The sequence below is a fragment of the Bufo bufo genome, chromosome 3, assembly GCF_905171765.1.
Source record: "Bufo bufo chromosome 3, aBufBuf1.1, whole genome shotgun sequence".
NCBI lineage: Eukaryota > Metazoa > Chordata > Amphibia > Anura > Bufonidae > Bufo > Bufo bufo.
Window position 1 is genome coordinate 454694065 of NC_053391.1, and position 27918 is coordinate 454721982.

Below are 27918 nucleotides of genomic sequence, written 5' to 3' on the forward strand. Positions count from 1 at the left end.
CCACAACAGTGCACAGATCCCCCCCTCCCCACAACAGTGCACAGATCCCCCCCTCCCCACAACAGTGCCCAGATCCCCCCCCCCCCACAACAGTGCACAGATCCCCCCCTCCCCACAACAGTGCACAGATCCCCCCCTCCCCACAACAGTGCACAGATCCCCCCCTCCCCACAACAGTGCACAGATCCCCCCCTCCCCACAACAGTGCACAGATCCCCCCCTCCCCACAACAGTGCACAGATCCCCCTCCCCACAACAGTGCACAGATCCCCCTCCCCACAACAGTGCACAGATCCCCCTCCCCACAACAGTTTTTTCCACTTGCCACAAAAGGCATTAGAAAATATAACTGCACTGCTGAACGACAAATATTATATATTGTTTTGCCACTAATACACGCAAAAAAGGGCTTCAATTTTCTCACTTCACCCAACATTGGCTAATAAGCCCTTTTTTTCCCACTAATACAAGCCAAAAAATGCTTTAGAACATATAACTGCACCGCACAAGGGCAAATAAGACTTAAAATAATTCCTTGTCATAAACCCTGTTAATGGCTGTATCAAACAGCACTTGCACCCTAATAACAAGAACGGTTTGCTGGAATTACATAACTGTATAATGGCAATTTGGATCCACAGACAGCAAGGTGCAATAGGATTGTTCCTATTATCCAGACTGTAAATTCCCCTACTGTGTAATCATTCCTCCCTATCCTTTCCCTAAACTTCTAATGCTCTTTCCTTAAACTTCTATTGAGCAAAATAAAAGTTTTCAAGTCTTTCCTAGCACTGTCCCTAGTGCCTGCTAACATCTCTCCCTGCACTAAGTACAGTGGAAAATGGCTGAATCCAAGATGGCTGAGGCTAGTTATAGGGCTGCGATATCACAGGGTTGACTGGCTGCATGCATGGTATTGTGGGTGATCCCTTGTTCCCAGAGTATCTTGCTCCATGTCCTAACACGTGCAGCAGCCATTTTAGGAAAAAATTTGTTACCACGAAGCGTGAGGAAATTAGGATTCGGTGCAAATTAATGTTTTCCTTAAATTCCAATCGAATTCCACTTAGTCAACTTCGATTCGCTCATCTCCAGTCTCCACATGTTGCTGTTCTCCAGAAGGAATGGTAAGGGATGGTGCACCTCAATGGGTCCAGAGAGTCTGGGCCAACAGTAAACCAGTGTGTTTCTTTACTAAAGAAACTCAATTACAAAAAATATAGGAAAGGCAGTGGGCTGGCTTCTCCAGTCTCCTACCAGGCAGAAGAAGGGTTTATACTGAGGAAAGACCTTTCCCTCTCTCTCTCAGAAGTCAGGTTCCCTGGCCAAAAGTTGGCTTAGTACTCTGGCATCTTGGTCACAGGGCTGGTGAACCATGGTCTGTGGCTCAGCATCCCCACCTCAGTGTCTTCTAGTCACCTTATAGATTGTAAGCTCTTGCAAGCAGGATCCCCATTCCTCTTGTTGTAATTATTGACTTGTCTTTTGCTATGTTATTTATGATTGTTTGTACATGAACCCCTGAACTATAAAGCGCTGTAGAATATGTCGGCGCTATAATAAAGATGATTATTATTACCCATACAGACTAGCATGAGTCTCTTCCCCTAAGCACTGATCCCTAACTACAGAATACTAGGGGCTCTGACTGCTCTCATTATATATAGTTTCCAGTTGAACTAGAACCTTCTAGAGGGGTGGAGGGGAGAAACTCAGCACAAACAAATACAATATTACAATTATGATCTCTCAGACTTGCATTAAACCGTCAATAATACTCAATTGCAATGACACAGCAGTTTTTCCAAACAAAAACAAGTCTTCAGACATAACAGAGCTAAAACCTATATCCAAAAGGTCAGACTGTCTGGTTTTGTTGGTAAACAAGTCTGGCTTTCTACCGCCAAAGCATATTCTTCAACTCTTAGGCCCCTTTCACATGAGCATTGTAGATTCTTTCAGGGTCTGTTCAGGAAAAAACTGATTGTTTTGCATGCAAGTTCAGTCAGTTTTGTCTGCAATTGTGTTCAGTGTTTTCAGCGTGGGTGCAATCAGTTTTTGATGCATTTTTCACATGTGTGAAAAAAAAAAAAACAAGATCATCTCCAAGCAACCTTTGTTCAAAATGTGCATATCTTTGTTCAAAATGTGAGCAAATAGCCCATTTGGAATTACACATGTATCCAACCGGGCGAGTTTCAACACTGAGAAGTGTTGACAATTTGGAAAAGAGTTTTCTGTTCACTGAGCAAGCACTCTATGGGGTAGATGTGGGGGAGGGTGGTAGCAAGGAGGATCAGGAAAGTGAGGTAGCTAGCTGGATAACAGTTACAAAGTGGGGTAGAGGGTAGAGTGCCAGGGAGGCTAGCCCTGATCTGACACACCCCAACAAGTTTGCAAGGTTGGCAGATGAGGGGGATGTCAGTACAGGGAGAGCACTACTGCAGCCGGGCCCTTCCTCTGCCAGTCAGGAGAATGTCAGCTACAGTAAGCAGGGGACCAGGAGAGAAGGGCAGGCCAGACAGGTGCTGGTAGTGGGAGACTCAATTATTAGGGGTACAGATAGGGCTCGTCTAACGGTGCGTCGTCTTCCTGGCGCTCCAGTTCCACACATTGCTGATCGGGTTGACAGATTACTGGAAGGGGCTGGAGAAGATCCAGCAGTCATGGTCCATAGCAGATGGATTACAATTACAAAGTTAGAGTTAGGTGGAGCGTCCTTAAAAAATATTTTAGGGATTTAGGTCACAAGCTTAGGGCAAGGACCTCAAAAGGTAGTGTTTTCCAAAATACTACCTATACCACGAGCCACACAAGAAAGGCAGTGGGAGATTAGGGAGGTTAACAAGTGGCTCAAGAACTGGTATAGGAAGGAGGGGTTTGGGTTCCTGGAGAACTGGGCCAACTTCTCTTTTGGCTACAGGCTCTATCGTAGGGATGGTCTGCACCTCAATCGGGAAGGGGCAGCTGTGTTGGGGAGAAGATGGCTAAAAGGTTGGAGGAGTGTGTTTAAACTAGGAACTGGGGGGGGGTAATTACGTTATAGGATGGGAAGATAGTGGAGATAGAGACCGGGGGTGAGGTAATAGGACCAGGGTAGGAATGGAAATGGAGTGACAAACAGTTCAGAAGGAAAGGTGTAGGGTAAAAAATATACATAAACCTCTTAATTGTATGTATACTAATGTCAGAGGCCTGACTAATAAAACTGGTGAACTGGAATTAGTCACGTGTGAGGAGGACTATGACACAGTGGGAATAAATGAGACATGGCTGGGTGATAGCTATGACAGAGAAGTTAATGTACAGTCTGTTTAGAAAGGATCGCAAACACTGGAGAGGGGGAGGAGTCTGCCTTTATGTAAATTCCTGTCTAAAGCCCACAGTCAGAGAAGATATAAGGGAAATGAACATGTATGGGGTCACTGTGAGTAGAAATACATGGAGGCAAAAACAATAATAAAATACTAATAGCAGTTTATTATAAACCACCCAATATACCAGAGTTCACAGAAAATCTGCTACTAAACGAGATAGACAAGGCGGCAGATCATAACAAGTTAGTTATTATGGGGGACTTCAACTACCCAGATAGACTGGGAAACTGAAACCTGTCTCCCTCATAAAAGAATCAGGTTCTTGGCAATAACCAAAGACAATTACCTCTCCCAACTGGTTCAGGACCCGACTAGATGGACAGCCATACTGGACTTCGTATTAACCAATATACCTGACAGGATAACAGATGTGCAGGTTGGGGGACACCTGGGAAATAGTGATCATAAAGTAATAACCTTCCAATTATCATTCAAAAGAGTGTTTATTCAGGGAGGAACAAAAATACCTAACTTCAAAAAAGCTAAATTTAGCCAACTAAGAGGCCATATGCCTAAATAACTGGGACAAAGTCCTCAAAAATTAAAATACAGCCACATGATGGGATATTTTTAAAAAGCATCCTAAAATCAAATTGTGAGAGGTTCATACCTTATGGTAATAAAAGTTTAAGAAACAAAAAAAAACAAACAAGGTGGATAAATAGAACTGTAAATAAAGCAATAAATGACCAAAATAAAGCATTTAAATCACTAAAACTGGAGGGTAGTGAGAAAGCACTGAAAAACTATAAGGGAAAAAAATAAAATATGTAAAAAACAAATAAAAGTAGCCAAACTAGAGACAGATTAATTGCCAAAGAGAGCAAAACTAACCCTAAGATGTTCTTCAATTATACAAATGGTAAAATATATAAATCTTAAGGTGTCTGCCCTCTATAGAGTAATGAGGGGGGAGTTGCAGAGTGCGATGAGGAGAAAGCAAAGCTATTAAATATTTTTTAACTCCACTATGCTCACTGAGGAAAATAAACTGTCAGATGAAATTCAGAATGTAAAAGTATGTTCCCCATTAAAAGTGCCCTGTCTGACCCAGGAAGAAGTACAGCGGCATCTTAAAAAGATTAAAATAGACAAATCGCCAGGGCCAGATGGCATACACCCCGTAGTATCCTAAGAGAATTAAGTAATGTCATAGCCAGACCATTATTTCTGATATTTAGAGACTCTATACTGACAGGGAGTGTTCCACAGGGTTGGCGCATGGCAAACGTGGGGCCAATATTACAACCCGGATTCCAAAAAAGTTGGGACACTAAAATAATTGTGAATAAAAACTGAATGCAATGATGTGGCGATGGCAAATGTCAATATTTTATTTGTAATAGAACGTAGATGACAGATCAAACGTTTAATCCGAGTAAATGTATCATTTTAAAGGAAAAATACGTTGATTCCAATTTTCACGGTGTCAACAAATCCCCAAAAAGTTGGGACAAGTAGCAATAAGAGGCTGGAAAAAGTAAATTTGAGCATAACGAAGAGCTGGAATACCAATTAACACTAATTAGGTCAATTGGCGACATGATTGGGTATAAAAAGAGCTTCTCAGAGTGGCAGTGTCTCTCAGAAGCCAAGATGGGTAGAGGATCACCAATTCCCCCAATGTTGCACAGAAAAGATAGTGGAGCAATATCAGAAAGGTGTTACCCAGCGAAAAATTGCAAAGACTTTGAATCTATCATCAACTGTGCATAACATCATCCGAAGATTCAGAGAATCTGGAATAATCTCTGTGCGTAAGGGTCAAGGCCGTAAAACCATACTGGATGCCCATGATCTCTAGGCCCTTAAACGACACTGCACCACAAACAGGAATGCTACTGTAAAGGAAATCACAGAATGGGCTTAGGAATACTTCCAGAAACCATTGTCAGTGAACACAATCCACCGTGCCAATCCCCCGTTGCCAGCTGAAACTCAACAGTGCAAAGAAGAAGCCATTTCTAAGCAAGATCCACAAGCTCAGGCGTTTTCACTGGGCCAGGGATCATTTAAAATGGAGTGTGGCAAAATGGAAGACAGTTCTGTGGTCAGACAAATCACGATTCGAAGTTCTTTTTGGAAATCTGGGATGCCATGTCATCCGGACCAAAGAGGACAAGGACAACCCAAGTTGTTATCAACGCTCAGTTCAGAAGCCTGCATCTCTGATGGTATGGGGTTGCATGAGTGCGTGTGGCATGGGCAGCTTGCATGTCTGGACAGGCACCATCAATGCAGAAAAATATATTCAGGTTCTAGAACATATGCTCCCATCCAGACGTCATCTCTTTCAGGGAAGACCCTGCATTTTTCAACAAGATAATGCCAGACCACATTCTGCATCAATCACAACATCATGGCTGCGTAGGAGAAGGATCCGGGTACTGAAATGGCCAGTCTGCAGTCCAGATCTTTCACCTATAGAGAACATTTGGCACATCATAAAGAGGAAGGTGCAACAAAGAAGGCCCAAGACGATTGAACAGTTAGAGGCCTGTATTAGACAAGAATGGGAGAGCATTCCTATTTCTAAGCTTGAGAAACTGGTCTCCTCGGTCCCCAGACATCTGTTGAGTGTTGTAAGAAGAAGGGGAGATGCCACACAGTGGTGAAAATGACCTTGTCCCAACTTTTTTGGGATTTGTTGACACCATGAAATTCTGATTCAACATATTTTTCCCTTAAAATGGTACATTTTCTCAGTTTAAACTTTTGTTCCGTGATTTATGTTCTATTCTGAATAAAATATTAGAAGTTGGCACCTCCACATCATTGCATTCAGTTTTTATTCACGATTTGTATAGTGTCCCAACTTTTTTGGAATCCGGTTTGTAAAAAATGGTCCAAAAACAGAGTTCGGAAACTATAGGCCGGACCATGGACCATGTGATATGACCTTAGCACAGGTCCTTTAGCCGGCAGCTCATGATTAAAGAAGTAGGAAGAGACCGGCAGCTACGCGATCAAGAGGAGAAGGTGAGTTAATAATAAATAAATATAAATATATATATATATATATATATATATATATATATATATATATTTTAACCCTCAAGTGACCACCTACTAAGCATTCTGTATTAAAGAATGCTATTATTTTCCCTTATAACCATGTTACAAGGGAAAATAATTACATCTACACAACCTTGAACCCAAACCTGAACTTCAGTGAAGAAGTTCGGGTCTGGGTACCACAGTCAGTTTTTTATCACGAGCATGCAAAACGCATTGTACCCGCGCGATAAAAACTGAACGGAATGCAATCGCGGTCAAAACGGACTGCAATTGGGTACCTAAACTCAGCCTAACACTGACATGGAAAAGGACCTATGAATTTTAGTGAACAGCAAACTAAGCTGTAAAAACCAGTGTCAGGCAGCTGCTGCCAAGGCCAATAAGATAATGGGTTGCATCAAAAAGAGGCATAGATGCCCATGATGAGAACATAGTCCTACCACTTTACAAATCAATAGTCAGACCACACATGGGGCCAGATTTATCATTACACTTGCATCTTGCTCCACTTTTACATATGTCCAAAGTCACTTTTGGCTAAGTCAGATTTATTAATGGTCCTTTAATACTGTGATAAATGTGGTTTGACAGTAGCAGTTTATCCTTCAGTAAGCGGCTTTACGAAAAAGTCGCATAAGATAAGCATGGTCCTCACTGGATTTAAATTGCGCATTTTTTTGCGAATTTCTAAATTGTCCCAATAGTAAATTTGTATAGGGATTTATGTACATCAGAAAACACACCCACTTTCAGCCAATAAATTGCAAATTTTTGCGCAGTTTTAGACACTGCGCAAAAATATTAGACTTTTCACTCCATTATTTTGACTTGAGGTAATGATAAATCTGGCCAATGGAGTACTGTGTACAGTTCTGGGCTCCTGTGAACAAGGCAGACATAGCAGAGCAGAGAGGGTTCAGAGGAGGGCAACTAAAGTAATGGGGGGACTACAGTATCCTAAAAGATTATCAAAATTAGGGTTATTCACTTTAGAAAAAAGACGACTGAGGAGAGATCTAATAACTATGTATCAATATATCAGGGTCAGTACAGAGATCTATCCCATCATCTATTTATCCTCAGGACTGTGACAAGGGGACACCCTCTGCATCTGGAGGAAAGAAGGTTTGTACACAAACATAGAAGAGGATTCTTTACGGTAAGAGCAGTGAGACTATGGAACTCTCTGCCTGAGAAGGTGGTGATGGCGAGTTCGCTAAAAGTGTTCAAGAGGGGCCAGGATGTATTTCTGGAGTGTAAGAATATTACAGGCTATAGCTACAAGAGAGGGGTCGTTAGATCCAGGGAGATATTCTGATTGGGCTGTTTGGAGTTGGGAAGGAATTTTTTTTCCCCTCAAGTGTGGAAAATTGGCTTCTACCTCAAGTTTTTTTTGCCTTCCTCTGGATCAGCTTTCAGATAAAAGGGCCGAACTGGATGGACAGGATGTATTTTTGCGGCCTTATAAACTAGGTTACTAAAAAGGAATTTTACTGCAGGGAAGCTTCCAGTTAAATACCATTTGAAAGGAACCACTGGAATAAATTATACAGGCTAATAAATTTGCATGCTGCCACAATACTATATTTAAAGTGACATTATCTCTACTACATAATACAATTTGAGATTGGAAGAGTCATCTTAATGTCTTACCCTTTCTTCAATATATCACAAATCTTGTAAAATGTCATACTGCTTAAGTCTAATAACTTTGAATCTGCCATAAACTCCCTGACATCTGCTTTATTATGTATGAATGAAAAAGACAATGAATAAGGTCAGAAAGTTCAATGCAATTTTTTAGAAATGCTACAGTGTATAGATTACTGCAAGTGCTGTATGATTGTACAGGCATACAATGTTACCAAAATCAAAAACCTAAACGGTAGAAGCTTATAAAAGCAATTATGCCATATGAGCATGCAGCAAATCGCTTTTAGCTATCATTTCTGCATGGAATATGAAGTAAAAATCCACAACAAAAAGGTTGTATACTGCATGTAAAATGGCAAAGATGAGTGAATTGAAGTTAACAAGTGGAATTCAATCCGAATTTCAGGAAAAAGATTTGATTTGCACCGAATCCGAATTTCCTCACGCTTCGTGGTAACAAATGACTGCTGCACGTGTTAGGACATGGAGCAAGGAACTCTGGGAATGAGGGATCGCCCACAATACGAAATGCATGCAGTCATTCAGGTAGCCAGCCCTGTGCCCTCAGCCATCTTGGATTGAGCCATTTTCCAGTGTACTTAGTGCAGGGAGAGATATGTCAGCAGGCGCTAGGACAGTTGGTAGAAAAGACCTTAACTTTTATTTTGCTGAAGAGAAGTTCAGGGAAAGGATAGGGATGAATCATTCCACAGTATTGAAGCAGAGACAGGGTTCAGTAGGGGAGTATACAGCCTGTGTAATAGGATCAATCCTGGTTACCCCTTGCTGCACTGACTGGGGATCCAAATTGCCATTATACAGCTCTGTAAATTCCAGCAGACCGTTCTTGTTATTGGGGTGCAAGTGACCGTTTGATACAGTCAATAACAGGGTTTAATTACAAGGAAATATTTCTACGTCTTATTTGCCCTTGTGCGGAGCAGTTGTATGTTCTAAAGCATTTTTTGGCTTGTATCAGTGGGAAAAAAGGACTCATTAAGCCATTGTGTGGTGAAGTAAGAAAATTACAGCCTTTTTGGAGTGCATTAGTGGGGAAAAAAATATATATTATTTGCCGTTCAGCGATGTAGTTATATGTTCTAAAGCCTTTAGTGGTGTGTATAAGTGGGAAAAAAGGGCCTATTTGCCGTTTAGCGGTGCAGTTATATGTTCTAAAGCCCTTTTTGGCGTGTGTTAGTGGCAAAAAAATATATATTTGTAGGGATGAGCGAATCGAGCGAAGTAATAACTTCGGCTCAATCGGAGCCAATAGATTCTAGTACTGTATGGAGCGCTCGCTCTGTACAGTATTGAAACAGTTTTTATGCAAATCGACTTTGGATTTTTTCATCCGAAGTCGATTCTTTTATGCCCTAATTTGCCGTTTAGCAGTGCAGTATATGTTCTGTGTGAAGTGTACAGTATACAGTGCTGGGGAGCGCGAATATCCCACCCAGTTTACCTCAGCTGCAGTGGTTTCAGCAAAGTGTAGTTTGCTGAGACAGTTTTGTCTATATGTTTTTCTGGGCTGGATTTCATGTAGACTGGGGGATAGGTTTGGTATGGGGATCTGCCAGTCCACACCCTTCCACTACATGTATTGTCTTTTTCCGGAGGTGGATCGCAGGTGAGGCCTACTGCTGTAATCAAGGAGAGATAACAAAACTCTGAGACGCCACGAGGCTTTGCAAAGCCTGAAGTTTTGGGGGGGCCCAGTGATGCCTACGGAGAGAGGGGTCGCACTCGTTCAGAGACTAGAGGACTTCTGGACCATCTCGCCCCCCCCCCCCCCAAGGGTTTCTGGTGTGGTCACAGCCTGTAGGCTTCTGGAGCGAATATGGCTAAGAAAGCCGAATCTAACCCATGTGTGAACACATTTTATAGTGAGGTAGAGACAACACATGTATTCGGTAGAGCCCAGACCCAGCAGGTGTTTATTTTTCAATGTTTATGTGTGTGATGGTGCTTAAGTTGCCAAAATAAAGTAAAAAAATAAAGCAACTTTTGGACTCTTGTCAGACTTTTGGACCCTTTTGTCAGAGGAGAAGTCTGTGATTGTGACCCCCTGAGAGGGAGCGATCTCTTACAGTTCTAGAGCCTTTTTTGGCGTGTATTAGTGGCAAAAAATATATATTATTTGCCGTGCAGTGGTGCAGTTTTGTGTTCTAAAGCCCTTTTTTGGAGTGTATTAGTGGGGGGGGGGGGGGGGGAAGCTTACTAGCCGATTGTGTGGTGAAGTGAAAATATTACAGACTTTTTTGGGGTGTTTGCAATCTTTTTTATTTATTTATTTGATCTAACAGTATGACAGACAGAGAAGTGCCAGGCCCTGCACAGGGGAGTGGCAGAGGCCTAAACGTTCTGGCGCAGGCAACAGGTCACAGCAGAGTAAGAGAGCGAGGCAGCAGAGTCGAAGTGAGAGGCCTGAGCTCCCGGTGTAATTAGGCGGTCTTGACCAGCAACCAGCAGTTCTTGAATGGTTGACTCTGTCAACCCTTCATCCCAAGTGACATCATACACCCCCAGCCCAGAGTCGGTGGGTTTGTCAGACACAGGACTTAGTTGGCATGGCCCGGGAGCAGCCCTGTGCCCTCACCTGTCCTCAACCTGCCTTGTCTTTTTTCTGTTCCCTCAGAGAAGTATTATATGCTGTGGCTCAGATCCACTATACAGTGAGGACGAGCTACCAGAGGACAGTTAGTAGCTACTGGCCAGCCAAGATGTGGAGGAGACATCCGCCACTTCCTCCGGTAGTTGGTCAAGTACTGATGAGGAGAGTGGTGTGGGAGCTGGTGATGTGAGTGGTCAGCTCCTGACCCAGAGACCATTGAGGAGGACATCAGTGACATGCAGACAGTACTCAATGAGGTTGATGTAGCTGATCATACTTGGGAGCCGGGTGAATTAGGGGCTTCATCATCCTCTGGAGAATCGGGTGACAGCTTACCAGGGAGGCCGCTGCTGAGCCAGCTAGTCGCTAGCGTGGCCGGGAGTAAGCAGGGTGGCAGCAGTGGAGTTGTGAGCCAAAACGTGCCCTGGGTAGCCCACCAACTTTGCAGGAGCCTACCTGCCTGGAAATTAATGGTGCAGGGGTTCACAGAAGCAGAGGCGGTAGCAGTCATTAAGTGCAAAGAGTTGGGGGTAAAATCACCTACTCTGAGGTGTGGACGTTTTTTGTTAAGCCGCTGGAGGTGGCGAACATGGCCATTTGCAGAATCTGTGGGCAGAAGGTGAAGCAGGCCAGGGTGCCATGTTGGCAACACGGCACAGCGTGAACATATGCAGCGTCACCATAAAGTGGCCTTGGAGAACAGTGGCTCCGATGTGGTGTTCCAGCCTGCCAAAGCAACCGCTGCATCACCCAGTGGCAGAAGTGGGCCAGTCCTTATGCCGGTCGTGTCTGCCAAATTGCACGGCAGCGCCGAAGTGTGGAGCTGTAACTACAGTCAGGGGACAATACAAGTCATTTACAACCCACTGGGTGAATGTAGTTTCTGCAAAGCCACACCAGCAACTTGGCCAGGTGACGCTGCTTCCGCTTCCACGTTCTCCGTTGTTTCCTGCAAAAACGTCCACCTCTGCCTCTTCATCCTCCACCATGTCCTCACTTCCACTGCACGGACAATTCACAGTGCCCCTCCAGCATACCACATGTGCAGGGCACGGCGGTGTCACGCTGTTCTGCACCTAGTTTGTCAGGGGAGCAGCTGCTCCATGTCCTTCATCAAGAAATTGAATCCTTGGCTTTCTCCGCGACAACTCAAAATCAGAACCATGGTGACCGACATCTGGAAGAACATGGTATCGGCACTGCGTCAAGGAGGGCTAAGCCATGCGCCCTGCATGGCACACGTGTTCAATCTGGTTGTCAAGCGGTTCCTGAAGTCTTCCAATCATCTCCAAGACATCCTAAAAATGGCCAGGAAACTTTGCATGCACTTCAGCCACTCGTACACAGCGGCATCCCCCAACATAGGCTGATATACGACATTTCCACCTTCCATATGTTGGAACGACTATACGAACAGAGAAAGGACAAACGATTTTTTTATGATCCAAGCGAACAGGACACTTCCCTGTATAATTTCGACGTCAGCTAGTGGCAGCTCATGCATGACACCTACCGTTTGCTCAGGCCCTTTGAGGAGGCCATGTTATTTCTCAGTCGCAAGGACTACAGGATGAATCCAGAGGGAAAAAAAAAACAGGGTGTGTAATTAGGGTGTGGCTGTCTAATTAGAAAAAGGTAAAAAGCCAGCCTTGAGGGCAGCGCAGTCCTTTGAATCCAGAGGAAACAAAACAGGCTGGTTTTGAGAGCTCCATTTATATAAGCTGGCATATAACATGAGTTTGTGCGTCGTGTGTTTGATTTAAGTGTGTGTTTGTATTTGTATAAGTGTGCGACTTTAGATTAAGTGACTTCAGTGGGGGACTGCCGTAAATCAGTTTCTTATTGCTGCATTATATTGTATTTTTCGCTTTCTTTGTGTAATCCCCATTAGTACGGTATGTGTTCCAAAATTGACAGCGCAGTCCCAGTGCACATCTTGTCTGATGTATGCAGTCCCCTGGAACAGCCGTTCGAGGGTGTAGATCATTGTTCACAATTGAGCAAATTACCCGTTTGGAATCACAAATTGAGTATCTAAACAGGGCGAGTCTCAACATTGAGAGGTGTTAACAATTTGGAAAAGAGTTAGCTGCTCACTGAGCAAGCACTCTATGGGATAGTTGAGGGTGAGGGGTGAAAGCGGAGGAGGGCTGATGAAAGTGATAGCTGGATAAACCGTTAGAAAGCGGGTAGAGGGAAGAGTGCCAGGGAGGCCTAGCCCTGATCTGTCACACCACAACAAGTTTGCACGGTTGGCAGATGAGGCGGATGTCCTGTTAAGGGACAGTACTGCTGCAGCCAGACACTTCCTCTGCCAGTCAGGGGAATGTCAGCTCCAGTAAACAGGGGACCAGGAGAGTAGGGCAGGCCAGACAGGTACTGGTAGTGGGAGACTCCATTATTAGGTGTACAGAAAGGGCAGTCTGTCACAAAGACCATGGTCGTCGAACAGTATGTTGTCTTCCTGGCGCTAGAGTTCGACACATCGCGGATCGGGTTGACAGATTACTGGGAGGGGCTGGAGAAGACCCAGCTGTCATGGCCCATATCTGAACCAATGACAAAGTTAGAGGTAGGTGGAGAGTCCTTAAAAATGATTTTAGGGATTTAGGTCAAAAGCTTAGGGCTCAAAAGGTAGTGTTTTCCAAAATACTGCCTGTACCATGAGCCCCACAAGAAAGGCAGCGGGAGATTAGGGAGGTTAACAAGTGGCTCAAGAACTGGTGTAGGAAGGAGGGGTTTGGGTTCCTGGAGAACCGCGACGACTTCTCTGTCAGCTGCAGGCTCTATCGTAGGGATGGGTTGCACCTCAATTGGGGAGGGCAGCTGTGTTGGGGGGGAAAGATGGCTAGAAGGTTGGACAAGTGTCTAAACTAGGGACTGGGGGGGGAGGGCAATTAAGTTATAGGATGGGAAGACAGTGCAGATAGAGACCGGGGGGCAAGGTAGTGGGAAAGGGGGAGGGAATAGAAGGAGGGACTAAAACAGTTCAGAAGCAAAGGTGTAGGGTAAAAAATATACATAAACCTCTTAATTGTATGTATACTAATGCCAGAAGCCTGACTAATAAAACTGGTGAACTGGAATTAGTGATGTATGAGGAGGACTATGACATAGTGGGAATAACGGAGACATGGCATGATAGCTATGACTGGGCATTTAATGTACAAGGTTACAGTCTGTTTAGAAAGGATTGTCAAAACCGGGGAGGGGTCTGCCTTTTTGGTTAAGTCCTGTCTAAAGCCACAGTCGAGAACATATAAGTGAGGACATATAAGTGAGAGCCAGTTACTTACCCCACATGCAGACATTTTCTCCCAGTCCGAGCATTCTCATTTATATAGTAACCTTTTATGGTGGTACAGTGTCAAATGCTTTGGAGAAGTGCAGATATATGACATCCATTGATTCGCCGCTGTCAAGTCTAGAACTTGCCTCTTCATAGAAAAAATTGAATATGTAAAAAAACAAATAATAAAAACCAAACTAGAGACCGAGAGATTAATTGCCAAAGAGTAAAACTAACCCTAAAATGTGCTTCAGTTATATAAATGATAAAAAGTATAAATCTGAAGGTGTCAGCCCTCTACAGAGCAATGAGGGGGGAGAAAGCAAAGCTAAAAAAAAAAAAAAAAAAAATTCCACTGTATTCACTGAGGAAAATAAACAGTCAGATGAAATGCAGAATGTAAAAGTAAATTCCCCATTAAAAGTGCCGTCTGACCCAGGAAGAAGTACAACAACAGCGACTTAAAAAGATTAAAATAGACAAATCGCCAGATGGCATACACCCCCGTATCCTAAGAGAATTAAGTAATGTCATAGCCAGACCATTATTTCTGATATTTACAGACTTTATACTGACTAGGAGTGTTCCACAGGATTGGTGCATGGCAATTGTGGTGCCAATATTCAAAAAGGGTGTAAAAACAGACCACATAAACTATAGGCCGGTAAGTTTAACATCTGTTGTGGGTAAACGGTTTGAAGGTTTTCTAAGAGATGCTATCTTGGAGGAGCTCAATGAAAACAAGCATAACATATCAGCATGGCTTCATGAGGGATCGTTCATGTCAAACTAATTTAGTTTCTATGAAGAGGCAAGTTCTAGACTTGACAGCGGTGAATCAATGGATGTCGTATATCTGGACTTCTCCAAAGCATTTGACACTACCACATAAAAGGTTAGTATATAAAATGAGACTGCTCGGACTGGGAGAAAACATCTGTATGTGGGGTAAGTAACTGGCTCAGTGATAGAAAAACAGAGGGTGGTTATTAACGGTACACACTCAGATTGGGTCACTGTCACTAGCGGGTACCTCAGGGTCAGTATTGGGCCCTATTCTCTTCAATATATTTATTAATGATCTTGTAGAAGGCTTGCAAAGTAAAATAAATTTTTGCAGAGGATTCTAAACTGTGTAAAGTAATTAACACTGAAGAGGACAATATACTGCTACAGATGGATCTGGATAGATTGGAGCCTTGGGCAGATAAGTGGCAGATGAGGTTTAAAGGGCTTCTGTCACCCCAATTTAGCAATTTTCAGTATCGGACATTAGCTATTTGCTAATGTCAGTTGAGTCCATATATATCACTCTTACCTATCTGTGCTGTCATTTAAAAAAAATCTTACTTTTATAATATGCTAATTACTTCACTACCAGTAAGTAGGTTACTTGCTGGTAGCCGCCGCATCCTCGGACTATAAACACGCCCCCCTCCTCCACTTGATAGACAGGCAGCCAGCGAGCGCTCTCCTCCTCCCGCTGGCCCTGTCTGCCCATGAAATCCTGCGCCTGCACCATACCGGGCCTTATTCGGCGCAGGCGCTCTGAGAGAGTGTTGTTTTGCGAATTTTGCTCTATATTCTTTTTTTTCGAATATTTGCTATATTGCTATATATTCTCGTTATTAGAATATTATGAATATTCGAAAAAACAAAGTTATAGCAATATAGCGAATATTCGGAAAAAAAAAAACGAATATAGAGCAATTTAGCTAATATAGTGCTATAATCTTTTTTTTAATAGTTGTAATTTTTTTTTCAATCTGAACTTCAGATGACAAATATAGCACTATATTAGCTAAATTGCTCTATATTAGTTTTTTTCGAATATTTGCTAATATAGTGCTATAATATTCTGTCTAAAAGTTGAAAAATTTGCAATAAATAATTCGAAAATTCAAAAATTAGAATACGAAAATTCGCATAATTACACGATCATTACCTTGCCGATTTTTTTAGTAAAAAAAAATTGAATATAACAAGTATTCGAATTTGCAAATATTCGACGAATATTCTATGAAATATTCGCGAATTCGAATATGACCCCTGCCGCTCATCACTAGCTAAGACAGGCAAGAGAGGGCACCGTCCCAGGACATTGATTACTTCACTCATAACACAGGAAAAAATTTATATATATATATATATATATATATATATATATATATATATATATATATATATATATATAGCAAAGAAAGTTCGCAGCACTCTGAGTGACTTGATATGTGTGAATAAAAGAGCACATTTTATCTTTCAAGGAGTGCTGCGAACTTTCTTTGCTGTCTTCCGTCCTGAATCGAGGGACCAGCGCGGGCACCCTACATCCTATACAGCTTTAAAGGGAGTGCTGCCACAGTATACAGTATATATTATATATATATATATATATATATATATATACACATATATATATATATATATATATATACACACACACATACACATACATACATACATGCACATACACACACACACACACCCTTCACCGGTAATCCGGTTTCTTGGACGTCTCCATGACAGCACAAACTGAGATTGCCTTCCTCTGATAGGACAGGAAAAAGCACACAGAGAGGTTAAAACCCCACCACCACCCCTCATCGCCAGTGTATTATACCAGGACTAGGACAAGGGGTAGAACATAAAACTAGTCAAAATAGTCTATTGACAAAGAAAAACAAGGGCGGGACAAAGTTGTGCTGTCATGGAGACTTCCAGGAAACGGGATTACCGGTGAGTGTAATACTCATTTCGCCAGTCTCCATGACAGCACAAACTGAGAACCAAAGTAACTTAGGGGGGACTACAGCACCTAGCACCTTACGTCCAAAGGCCAAGTCCTCGTCGGCACATCCAACCTATAATCCTGGGCCAGAATGGGACCACGAGAATCAGTCTGCACCTTTCGGACTGAAACTTTTGGAGCACTCTTGGGATTACTGGTATCGGGGGAAAGGCGTAGACTAGGCACGTCATCCAGCTCTGGGTAAAAGTCTATTGCCACACATGGGTCTCTTCGGTTGAGGGAGAAGGAATCCTGAACCTTGTGATCCTTTGCTGATGCAAACAGGTCTAGGATGGGACTCCCCCAACGATCCCGAATCTGTTGGAAAGCGGTCTGGGACAAAGACCATTCATCTGGATGCCGACTGAGGTAATCTGCATGGAGATTCAGGGATCCCTTCAGATGTACTGCCGCAAGGGATTGTAGATTCTTTTCTGCCCAAAGGAAGATTCGGTCTGAGAGCCTCTGGAGGTGACCGTGACTTGTTCCTCCCTGGTGCTGGATAAAGACCACAGCTGTGGAGTTGTCCGAATGGACCAGGACGTGGCGATTTTTGGCCTGTATTTGGATGGACCTGAGGCCTTCCCAAACCGCACGGAGTTCTCTGCAGTTGGAGGACATCCTTCTCTGGTCCTCGGACCAAATCCCCTGAAAAGACTCTGAAGCCGTGAGGGCCCCCCGGCCCCAAGAGCTGGCGTCCGTTGTGAGGGAAAGCACACCCTCCTGCCTCCATGGATCTCCCGTTCCAGGTTCTTGATCTTGAGCCACCAGCCCAGTGAAGACTTCACCTCCCGGGACACCTGACAACCCTTGGTCCAGGATGATCGATACCTGTTCCATTGTTTTAGAACCAGCTTCTGTAAGGGTCTCATATGGAATTGGGGCCCAGGCTACCGCAGGGATGCAGGAGGTGAGATGGCCCAGCATTTCCATGCCCTGCCTTATTGAGCAACAGGACTGCTTGGTGAAGTGGAGGACCCTTGACTTCAGCTTCTGTACCTTTAGCGGAGGGAGAAAGGATTTTTGAAGAGCTGAATCCAAGAGAATTCCCAGGAATACCTTCCGATGGTCTGGGAACATGTCGGACTTCTCCCAGTTGACCAACCAGCCCAAGTTCTGGAGGCGCAAGAGAACTACTTGGATGCGTCTGTGAAGGAGATCTGAGGTTTCCGCTACTATTAGCAGGTCGTCTAGGTAAGGGACGATTATTATCCCCTCCTTGCTTAGGGAGGCTACGACCTCAGCCATAACCTTGGTGAATATGCGGGGTGCCAATGATATGCCGAACGGGAGGCACTTGAACAGATAGTGGCGGAATGTCCCACCTTGCTCCACCGCGAACCTCAGACATCTTCTGGAACGGACCTGTATTGGGATATGGAAGTATGCGTCGGAGAGGTCTATTGTAGCCATCATAGACCCCCTTTTGATGAGCTTCACCGCTGACTTGTCGGTCTCCATCCTGAACTTGTGGTAGGTGATGTGTTTGTTCAGGGGTTTTAAATTTATGATGGTCCGAAAATTGACATTCGATTTCCGGACCAGGAATAAGCGGGAATAGTGACCCCTCCCCAATTCTCCGGCAGGGACCCTTTCTACTGCCTCCAGGCGTAATACGTTTCTTACTCCCTCGGATAAGACTCGAGGCCCCTGGTGAGCTTGGTCAGGACGAACCTCTGCGGAGGAAGGGAATCCAGTTCTATAGTGTAGCCATGTTCTACGATGCCTAATATATACAGATCCGTGATCGTTTGTTCCCAAACCCCTAGAAAGGAGCTGAGCCTTCCTCCGACCAGGATGATGTCATTGTTTTGATGAAGAGGGAGAGGGATCTCCCCTGTTGGGATTAAGGTAAAAACTTTTTCCTCTCCAGCCTCTCGTGGCTCCTCCTATCGGCCCTGGGATCCTGCTGGGGCCTCCAAAAAAAACTGTCTCCTGGACTTGGATTTGTCTTCTGGAAAGCCCTTCTTACGGTCCGTGGCGTTCTAAAGGATCTTGTCCAGGTCAGACCCAAACATGTATTGACCGTGAAAGGGTAGAGATATCAGCCTGTTTTTTTGATACAGTGTCGCCCGACCAGGCCTTAAGCCACAGTACCTGTCTGGTGGTATTGACAGGACAACCGTGCGAGCAGATAGCCTAACCGATTCTGCAGCGGCATCGGCAAGGAAGAAAGTGGCCTTCTTCAGAAGAGGAATACTGTCCAGGATCTCCTCCCAAGGGGTCTTATTCGCTATATGGCGCTCCTAGTTGTTCAAGCCACACGGAGAGTGTACGAGCCACACACGTTGCTGCTACCCCCGGTTTTAGGAGAGCTTCTGTAGCCTCCCAGGTCCTCTTGAGCAGACTCTCGCTTTCCATCTAAAGGGTCCTTGAGCTGCGCTGCGTCCTCAAACGGAAGGACCATTCGTTTCGCTACCTTAGCAACGGGAGCATCCACCCTGGGAATGGCCTCCCAGTCGGCACAGTCCGCTTCGTCGAAGGGGTATCGCCTTTTGAGGCCCCATGGGATAAAGGAACCTTCTCCGGCTTCTCCCATTCTGCCCGTATCATCTTCTGGACATTGTCCGGGACTGGGAACACCGATTTGTGCCTCTCCCCTAAACCCCCCAAAATCTCCTCCTGGACTGACTTGGACCTCTTAGGGATCTCCATCCTAATAGTGGCCCTGATGGTTCGGATGAATTCTTTGATATCCTCTGGGTTAAAGAGGAATCTCCTGTACTCGCTACTTTCCTCCAATTCCAGAGATCTAGCAGAAGTCCCCACATCTGATAAATCAGAGTCGGCCGAGTCCAGGTCACTCCCAGAATAGTCAAGGCCTCTGGAAGAGGGTGGTCTGTGGCCCTGGCAGGGCTGGGGTATAGGGGAGGCAGGGGGTCCCTAGCGGCCAACGCTGATTGAACCTCCGTTCTGACCAGAGTCTTGATCTCCTCCATAAAACTAGAGGACTCCGCCTTCACCACGGTAGAGGTGCAGTCTTTACACAGTAGCTTGGACCCTGAGGAAGGAAGGCGCTTAGAACAGATGCCGCACTTCCTGGGTCTGGATTTAACAGGAGGTAGACTCCTTTTCTCCCTTTGACACACAAGGGAGGAAAGAGTCAACCACAGCAGGGCAAAAACGCAATATGAAAAGGTGCCAGCAGGCTACTCACACCGCCCAGAGTGGTAGGGGGCTCAGGACCCGAGCCAGTGGTGGTAGGGGCGCTCATCTTCTCAGCTCCCGTCCACTTGAGTTGCTGTCAGCAGGTAGGGTAAACTGTGGAGGCCTCAGAGCGATCAGAATCGGCGTCCCTTTTTGAATTTGGCGCCGGCCGCAGCCTCCGTGACGTCACGACGCTGGCCCACGTCTCCCGGCGTCCGACGTCATCACCTGGCGACTGGAGGGAACGCATCATAGCGTCGCTCCAGCCCCCCCTTACCGCACTGCTTCAAGCCCGCCTGGGCCGCCGCAGAGGGAACTTCGCCGGGATCACCATGAATGAGGGTGACCCGGGCATAGACCGCGCCTGGAGGAGGGAAGAGCCGGACCCCGGAACCGACCTCCGGTCTAACGGATGACACCCCGTCGTAGCAGGGCAAGAAGAAAAAAGGTAAAAACCGAAAAAAAAGGACTAGGGAACCCAGAAGAGCTCCCAGCACCTCTCTGGCATTCCTTCCTTGACAGGACAGGAAAAACACTGGCGATGAGGTTTTAACCTCTCTGTGTGCTTTTTCCTATCCTATCAGAGGAAGGCAATCTCAGTTTGTGCTGTCATGGAGACTGGGGAAATATATATATATATATATATATATATATATATATTTACAAACCGGATTCCAAAAAAGTTGGGACACTAAACAAATTGTGAATAAAAACTGAATGCAATGATGTGGAGATGGCAAATGTCAATATTTTATTTGTAATAGAACGTAGATGACAGATCAAACGTTTAATCCGAGTAAATGTATCATTTTAAAGGAAAAATACGTTGATTCCAATTTTCACGGTCTCAACAAATCCCCAAAAAGTTGGGACAAGTAGCAATAAGAGGCTGGAAAAAGTAAATTTGAGCATAACGAAGAGCTGGAAGACCAATTAACACTAATTAGGTCAATTGGCAACATGATTGGGTATAAAAAGAGCTTCTCAGAGTGACAGTGTCTCTCAGAAGCCAAGATGGGTAGAGGATCACCAATTCCCACAATGTTGCGCAGAAAGATAGTGGAGCAATATCAGAAAGGTGTTACCCAGCGAGAAATTGCAAAGACTTTGCATCTATCATCATCAACTGTGCATAACATCATCCGAAGATTCAGCAAATCTGGAACAATCTCTGTGCGTAAGGGTCAAGGCCGTAAAACCATACTGGATGGGCCCTTAAAAGACACTGCACCACAAACAGGAATGCTACTGTAAAGGAAATCACAGAATGGGCTCAGGAATACTTCCAGAAACCATTGTCAGTGAACACAATCCACCGTGCCATCCACCGTTGCCAGCTGAAACTCTACAGTGCAAAGAAGAAGCCATTTCTAAGCAAGATCCACAAGCTCAGGCATTTTCACTGGGCCAGAGATCATTTAAAATGGAGTGTGGCAAAATGGAAGACAGTTCTGTGGTCAGACAAATCACGATTCGAAGTTCTTTTTGGAAATCTGGGATGCATGTCATCCGACCAAAGAGGACAAGGACAACCCAAGTTGTTATCAACGCTCAGTTCAGAAGCTTGCATCTCTGATGGTATGGGGTTGCATGAGTGCGTGTGGCATGGCAGCTTGCATGTCTGGAAAGGCACCATCAATGCAGAAAAATATATTCAGGTTCTAGAACAACATATGCTCCCATCCAGACGTCATCTCTTTCAGGAAGACCCTGCATTTTTCAACAAGATAATGCCAGACCACATTCTGCATCAATCACAACATCATGGCTGCGTAGGAGAAGGATCCGGGTACTGAAATGGCCAGTCTGCAGTCCAGATCTTTCACCTATAGAGAACATTTGGCACATCATAAAGAGGAAGGTGCAACAAAGAAGGCCCAAGACGATTGAACAGTTAGAGGCCTGTATTAGACAAGAATGGGAGAGCATTCCTATTTCTAAACTTGAGAAACTGGTCTCCTCGGTCCCCAGACTGTTGAGTGTTGTAAGAAGGGGAGATGCCACACAGTGGTGAAAATGGCCTTGTCCCAACTTTTGGGGATTTGTTAACACCATGAAATTCTGATTCAACATATTTTTCCCTTAAAATGGTACATTTTCTCAGTTTAAACTTTTGTTCCGTGATTTATGTTCTATTCTGAATAAAATATTAGAAGTTGGCACCTCCACATCATTGCATTCAGTTTTTATTCACGATTTGTATAGTGTCCCAACTTTTTTGGAATCCGGTTTGTATTAATAATATAGCTAGATAGATAGAGATATATATATCTATATCTCTATCAATGAGGAAGACCACCACACACAGAAAAAGTTTTCACTAGAATATAGAAATTTGCAGTGATCTGTACTGTGCAATTTTACAGAATGTAACTAATTACTTTAACAACGTGCTCCTTTTTAATGGGATCAGATGAAACGCAGCTTACAGAATGCAGAGATATTACCAGTCATTAAAAACAAGCTGCTTACAACATTTACTTGTTAAAAATTACTGATTAATAATTACCATTCCAAACAGAAGTGCCAGCGTCTCATAATCAATCCACTCTACTACCTTCGCCAAGCTCGGTCTCTACAATTAGAGGACAGAAAAATGTATTAAATAAAATTGCTAATTACCCATATAAATGATTAGCTGCACAAAATATACACTTCATTTAATAATAATCTATTCAAATATGTTTTAACAGTTACTGTAACATGCTTGCCAATAGACAACAGTTTAGGCATGCGGTGGACCTATATAGTGACTAGTGTACTGTGTAAAGATTACACTACCCAAGGTATAATTCACCGAGCAATCTCTGAGCAGACATGCAACTCAAAAAAAGAGATAAAAGATTACAGCTCTGAAGCCAGCAAAACTGTAAATGCAGTTATGGACTATAATGATGGCTGTAACTGAGGCTAGGAGATTTTAAACACATAGCATTACTTAAGTTATTGATTTTCTATCAAATCAATTTGAAATGCCAACACAATGCTTTAAATTAAGGAGCCAAAATAAATTGTTACTAGAGCTCAAAAGGAGATATTAATAGAATGATTAGGTATATTTTATGCTATAATGGATATACAAAATATACTGCATTCACTCACATTGGTTCCTTGTATTAAGTGTGGTTCACAAATTTCTCCCTCACGTTTGATCATTGTTGGGCCTTCGATTGGCCATAGCAGTCCCAGGACCAAGCCACTAGGAGTGGCCGAAAACAGAGCAGCACTGGACAGGTGACTGGAATTTTTATATTAGGGGATACAGGTAAGTACCCCAGGTATTGTGGGCTACTAGGCCAGACAACCACTTTAAAGAGGTTCTCTGGGCTTTTTCTATTGCTCAAGATAGGTCATCAATATCATATTTGCGGAGGTCCGACACCCTGCTTCCTCGCCAATCAGCTGTTCGAGGAGATGGTGCATACAGTGCGCATGTGCCATCTACCTTCTCTCTTCCTAATCTCCGCTGTAATTCTATGAGACTGCAGCAGCAGCGAAGAGGAAAAGAGAAGAGACTGCACGCAGTGTCCTTGTACAGCTGATTGGCAAGGGTGCTGTTATGACTTCATCACGTCGACTGTAATGGTGATGTCATACTTCACAACACATGAGATTTCGTGCAGGATCTTCAAGCAATATGGCCACAGAAACCTCTTGGCACTCAGATGAGATAAGTATGATTTTATTTTTTACCGCCATTTCAGGGATATGTGATTTTTCACCGTGAAGCACGAAGAAATTAAACTTTGCGGCGAATCAAATTTATCCTGAATTTGGATCAAAGTCCACTTTGTTAACTTCGATTCGCTCAACACTAGTATTGAGTGAATCCAAACTTTGCGAGTTTGGGTACCTGGCCCAAAACTTTGCCACAAAAGTTTGGGTTTGAGTTCGGTGATCGGGCATTTAATAAAGCTTGTTGAAAGGCTGCAGGGCAGCCAATTAACAAGCTTTTAAGCTGTGGGCACGTAGAAGCCATCAGAGCCATGCTATTGGCTGGTGTATCATGTGACCAGGGCCAATTAGGTGGCGTGGCCCTGGTGACAAGTGGGGGGGGCGGCAGCAGCAGGGCACAGGGAGAGGAGTGCTTCCATTTTGAAAGCGCTCATCTCCATAGTCATCTGTATCACCGTCCTCAGGACAGCAATACAGATGGATGTGCTGCATCGCATTGCTGCGAGCCTGATTGAGGCAAGTATATATGTTTTTTTTTTATATGGTACAATACAGGAGAGGAGCACTGTGGGGGCACTTCTTACTGGCACATGATTGTAGGGTATCTATGTGGGCACTTACTGGCACATTATTAGGGGACACTATGGGGGCATTTATGGGGCACTTACTGGCACATTATTGGATTGTGGTAGGACATATGGTTTCTGATTTGGTGCCGCCGAGCACTTGTTATTGCCTACCACATATATGCTTTTTGCTTAAAGGGGTTCTGCACTTTGTTTTAACTGATTATCTATCCTCTGATCAGCTGTTTGAGAAGGCAGCGGCGCTTCAGCAGTGCCGCAGCCTTCTCGCTGTTTACCGCTGGCCCAGTGACGTCACGACTAGTATCAACTAGCATGGGCGGGGCTAAGCTCTGTTCACTTGAATGGAGCTTAGCCCCGCCCATGCTAGTTGATACTAGTCTTGACGTCACTGGGCCAGCGGTAAACAGTGAGAAGGCCGCGCAGCTGCTGGAGCGCCGCTGCCTTCTCCAACAGCTGATCGGCGGGGGTCCCGTGTGTCGGACCCCCGCCGATCAGAAGCTGATGATCTATCTAGAGGATAGATCATCAGTTTAAACAAAGTGCAGAACCCCTTTAACTTTAATAATTTAAATTATTTTCATTTTGAGGGATATCTTTTCCATTCACACGTCCGCAAAATGGGTCCACATCCATTCTGCAATTTTGCGGAACGGGTGCAGACCCATTCATGTTCAATGGGGCCGAAATGTGCTGTCCACATCCGCATTTGCGGATCCGCACTTCCGCATCTGTGCTTCCGTTTCCACCAAAAAATGGAACATGTCCTATTCTTGTCCGCAATTGCAGACAAGATTAGGCATTTTCTATTATAGTGCCGGCGATGTGCGGTACACAAATTGCGGAATGCACATTGCCGGTGTCTGGATCCGGAAAACACTTACGGACGTGTGAATGGACCCTCATAGTAAAATTAATAAAAGGTTACGTTTTATCTTTATGTATATTCTAATGGATTGCCTTCCTTGTACAAGGTTATAATATATTTTCTATGTTAGAAAGTATATTATAGTGCATTTGTATTGTGTGGCAGTTGTGTGCGGTTCTGCTGCGATACTGCAGGTATATAGAGGGACAAGCGTTAAGACAATACAAATGCACTATAATATACTTTCTAACATAGAAAGTATATTATAACATTGTACAAGGAAGGCAATCCATTAGAATATACATAAAGATAAAACGTAACCTTTATTAATTTTACTATGAGGGTCCATTCACACGTCCGTAAGTGTTTTCCGGATCCAGACACTGGCAATGTGCATTCCGCAATTTGTGTACCGCACATCGCCGGCACTATAATAGAAAATGCCTAATCTTGTCTGCAATTGCGGACAAGAATAGGACATATTCTATTTTTTCGCAGAAACGGAAGCACAGATGCGGAAGTGCAGATCTGCAAATGCGGATGCGGACTGCACATTCCGGCCCCATTGAACATGAATGCTGAATGGATGCGGACCCATTTTGCGGATGTGTGAATGGAAAAGATATCCCTCAAAATTAAAATAAATTAAATTATTAAAGTTAAAGGGGTTCTGCACTTTGTTTTAACTGATGATCTATCCTCTGGATAGATCATCAGCATCTGATCGGCTGAGGTCCGACACCCAGGACCCCCGCCGATCAGCTGTTTGAGAAGGCAGCCTTCTCACTGTTAACCGCTGACCCAGTGAAGTCACGACTAATGGAGCTAAGCTCCATTCAAGAAAATTCAGAAATCCAGTTCAGGTCTGAAGTCACTTTGCGAGGCTTACATAATAGAAACCACCCAAAAATGACCCCATTCTATAAACTACACCCCTCAAGGTATTCAAAACTAATTTTACAAACTTTGTTAACCCTTTATGTGTTCCACAAGAATTAATGGAAAATAGAGATACAATTTCAAAATTTTACATTTTTGGCAGAATTTCCATTTTAATAATTTTTTTCCAGTTACAAAGCAAGGGTTAACAGCCACACCAAACTCAATATTTATGACCCTGATTCTGTAGTTTACAGAAACAACCCATATGTGGTCGTAAAACGCTGTACAGGCACACGGCAGGGCGCAGAAGGAAAGGAATGCCATTTGGCGATTACCTTGGGCAGGGCATGATTTTTGCGGGATGAGATGACGGTTTTATTGGCACTATTTTGGGGTGCATGTGACTTTTTGATCGCTTGCTATTACACTTTTTGTGATGTAAGGTGACAAAAAATTGTTTATTTAGCACAGTTTTTATTTTTTATTGTGTTCATCTGAGGGGTTAGGTCATGTGATATTTTTATAGAGCCGGTCGATACGGACGCGGCGATACCTATTATGTATACGTTTTACACAATAACAGCTTTTTTAAAACAATAAAAATGATGTTTTAGTGTCTCCATATTCTGAGCCATAGTTTTTTTATTTTTTGGGCGATTGTCTCAGGTAGGGGCTCATTTTTTGCGGGATGAGGTGATGGTTAGATTGGTACTACTTTGGTGGGCAAACGCCTTTTTGATCGCTTGCTGTTGTACTTTTTGTGATGTAAAGTGACAAAAAAATGGTTTATTTAGCACAGTTTTTATTTTTTATGGTGTTCATCTGAGGGGTTAGGTCACGCAATTTTATTTTTTGTCCTACTTTGGGACTTGAACTTTTGGGGGTCTAATCCCCTTTACAATGCATTCCAATACTTCTGTATTGGAATGCATTGACTGTATTAGTAATACTGTGTGTATTACTTATACAGCTTCCTGCCTGTGAGATCCAGGGGGCTGGATCTCACAGGCTCATCACCGGAAGGCAGCGCGATGCCTCAGGAAGGCATCACGCTTCCTTCCATGCCATCGGGTCCCCCCTACAGCCACATGGGGACCCGATGGCACCACCACCACCGCACCAGGTAAAAGCCGCAAACCGCACATGACCCCCCCTGGCGTTGTGACAGGATGCCCGCTGAATTATTTCAGCGGACATCCTGTTCCGATTAACCCCCGCCGCTCCGCAATGTAATTTTAAAGTTAGGACGTACCGGTACGTCCTGGGTCCTTAAGGACTCGTCAAACATGGCGTACCGGTACGTCCTAAGTCCTTAAGGGGTTAAGCAAAAAGCATAGATGTGGTAGGCAATAACAAGTGCTCGGCGGCACTAAATCAGGTGCTTGGCGGCACCAAATCAGAAACCATATGTCCTACCACAATCCGGGGGGTTCCAGTGCACATCCATAAATCCTGGAGGGAAAGCAAAAACCATCTATCCCTGGGCTAGATGATGATGGGGTAATGAAGGACAGGGTGGGCAAAGAACGGTCCCTGATCTTGCCCTACAGGGGGGTGCTATTCTGGCCCTGATAGCCTAACCACAGACCACCCGCCCTGATAAGATCGACCCCGTTTGAAACCTTACCCTATATAAAAATGGCCCTAGTATGCCCCTAGCCCCCTGACTTCCAGGTGATCACTATATAGATCTGTGTTTTTGACTCATTATAAAAGTATATTATAAGTATATCGCACCCCTCTGTGTATCACACCTATCGATAGCACACCTATACTAGTCCTTAAAATGACTTTTGTGGCCCTATTAGCTAGCATTTGGTGTCCCTAACAGCCTGCCCCTGCTCCACACAGCAACCTCTCCCTACACTGGCAAAACACTGAATGTAAAATGGCGGCCAGATCAGGTTTATTTATAAGGTAGGGGGTATGTCCATGTGCTCAAATGTCTCAATTGGCTGTCCTGTACCACCTGATGGATGTGTCATGGGTCAAAGTTCTTCATAATGTAAAATAATATGGCAGGCGC

At 44.1% G+C, this 27918-nt stretch overlaps 1 protein-coding gene across 1 annotated transcript in view; it reads right to left on the minus strand.

The window, feature by feature from the left end:
- The window catches only part of OCA2 (OCA2 melanosomal transmembrane protein), a 483235-nt gene that overhangs the window by 196278 nt on the left and 259039 nt on the right, over positions 1-27918 (minus strand). The window contains exon 11 of the mRNA XM_040425133.1: positions 22393-22458. Within this exon, the coding sequence (XP_040281067.1) occupies positions 22393-22458 (66 nt within the window). The remainder of the gene's footprint in view (positions 1-22392; positions 22459-27918) is intronic.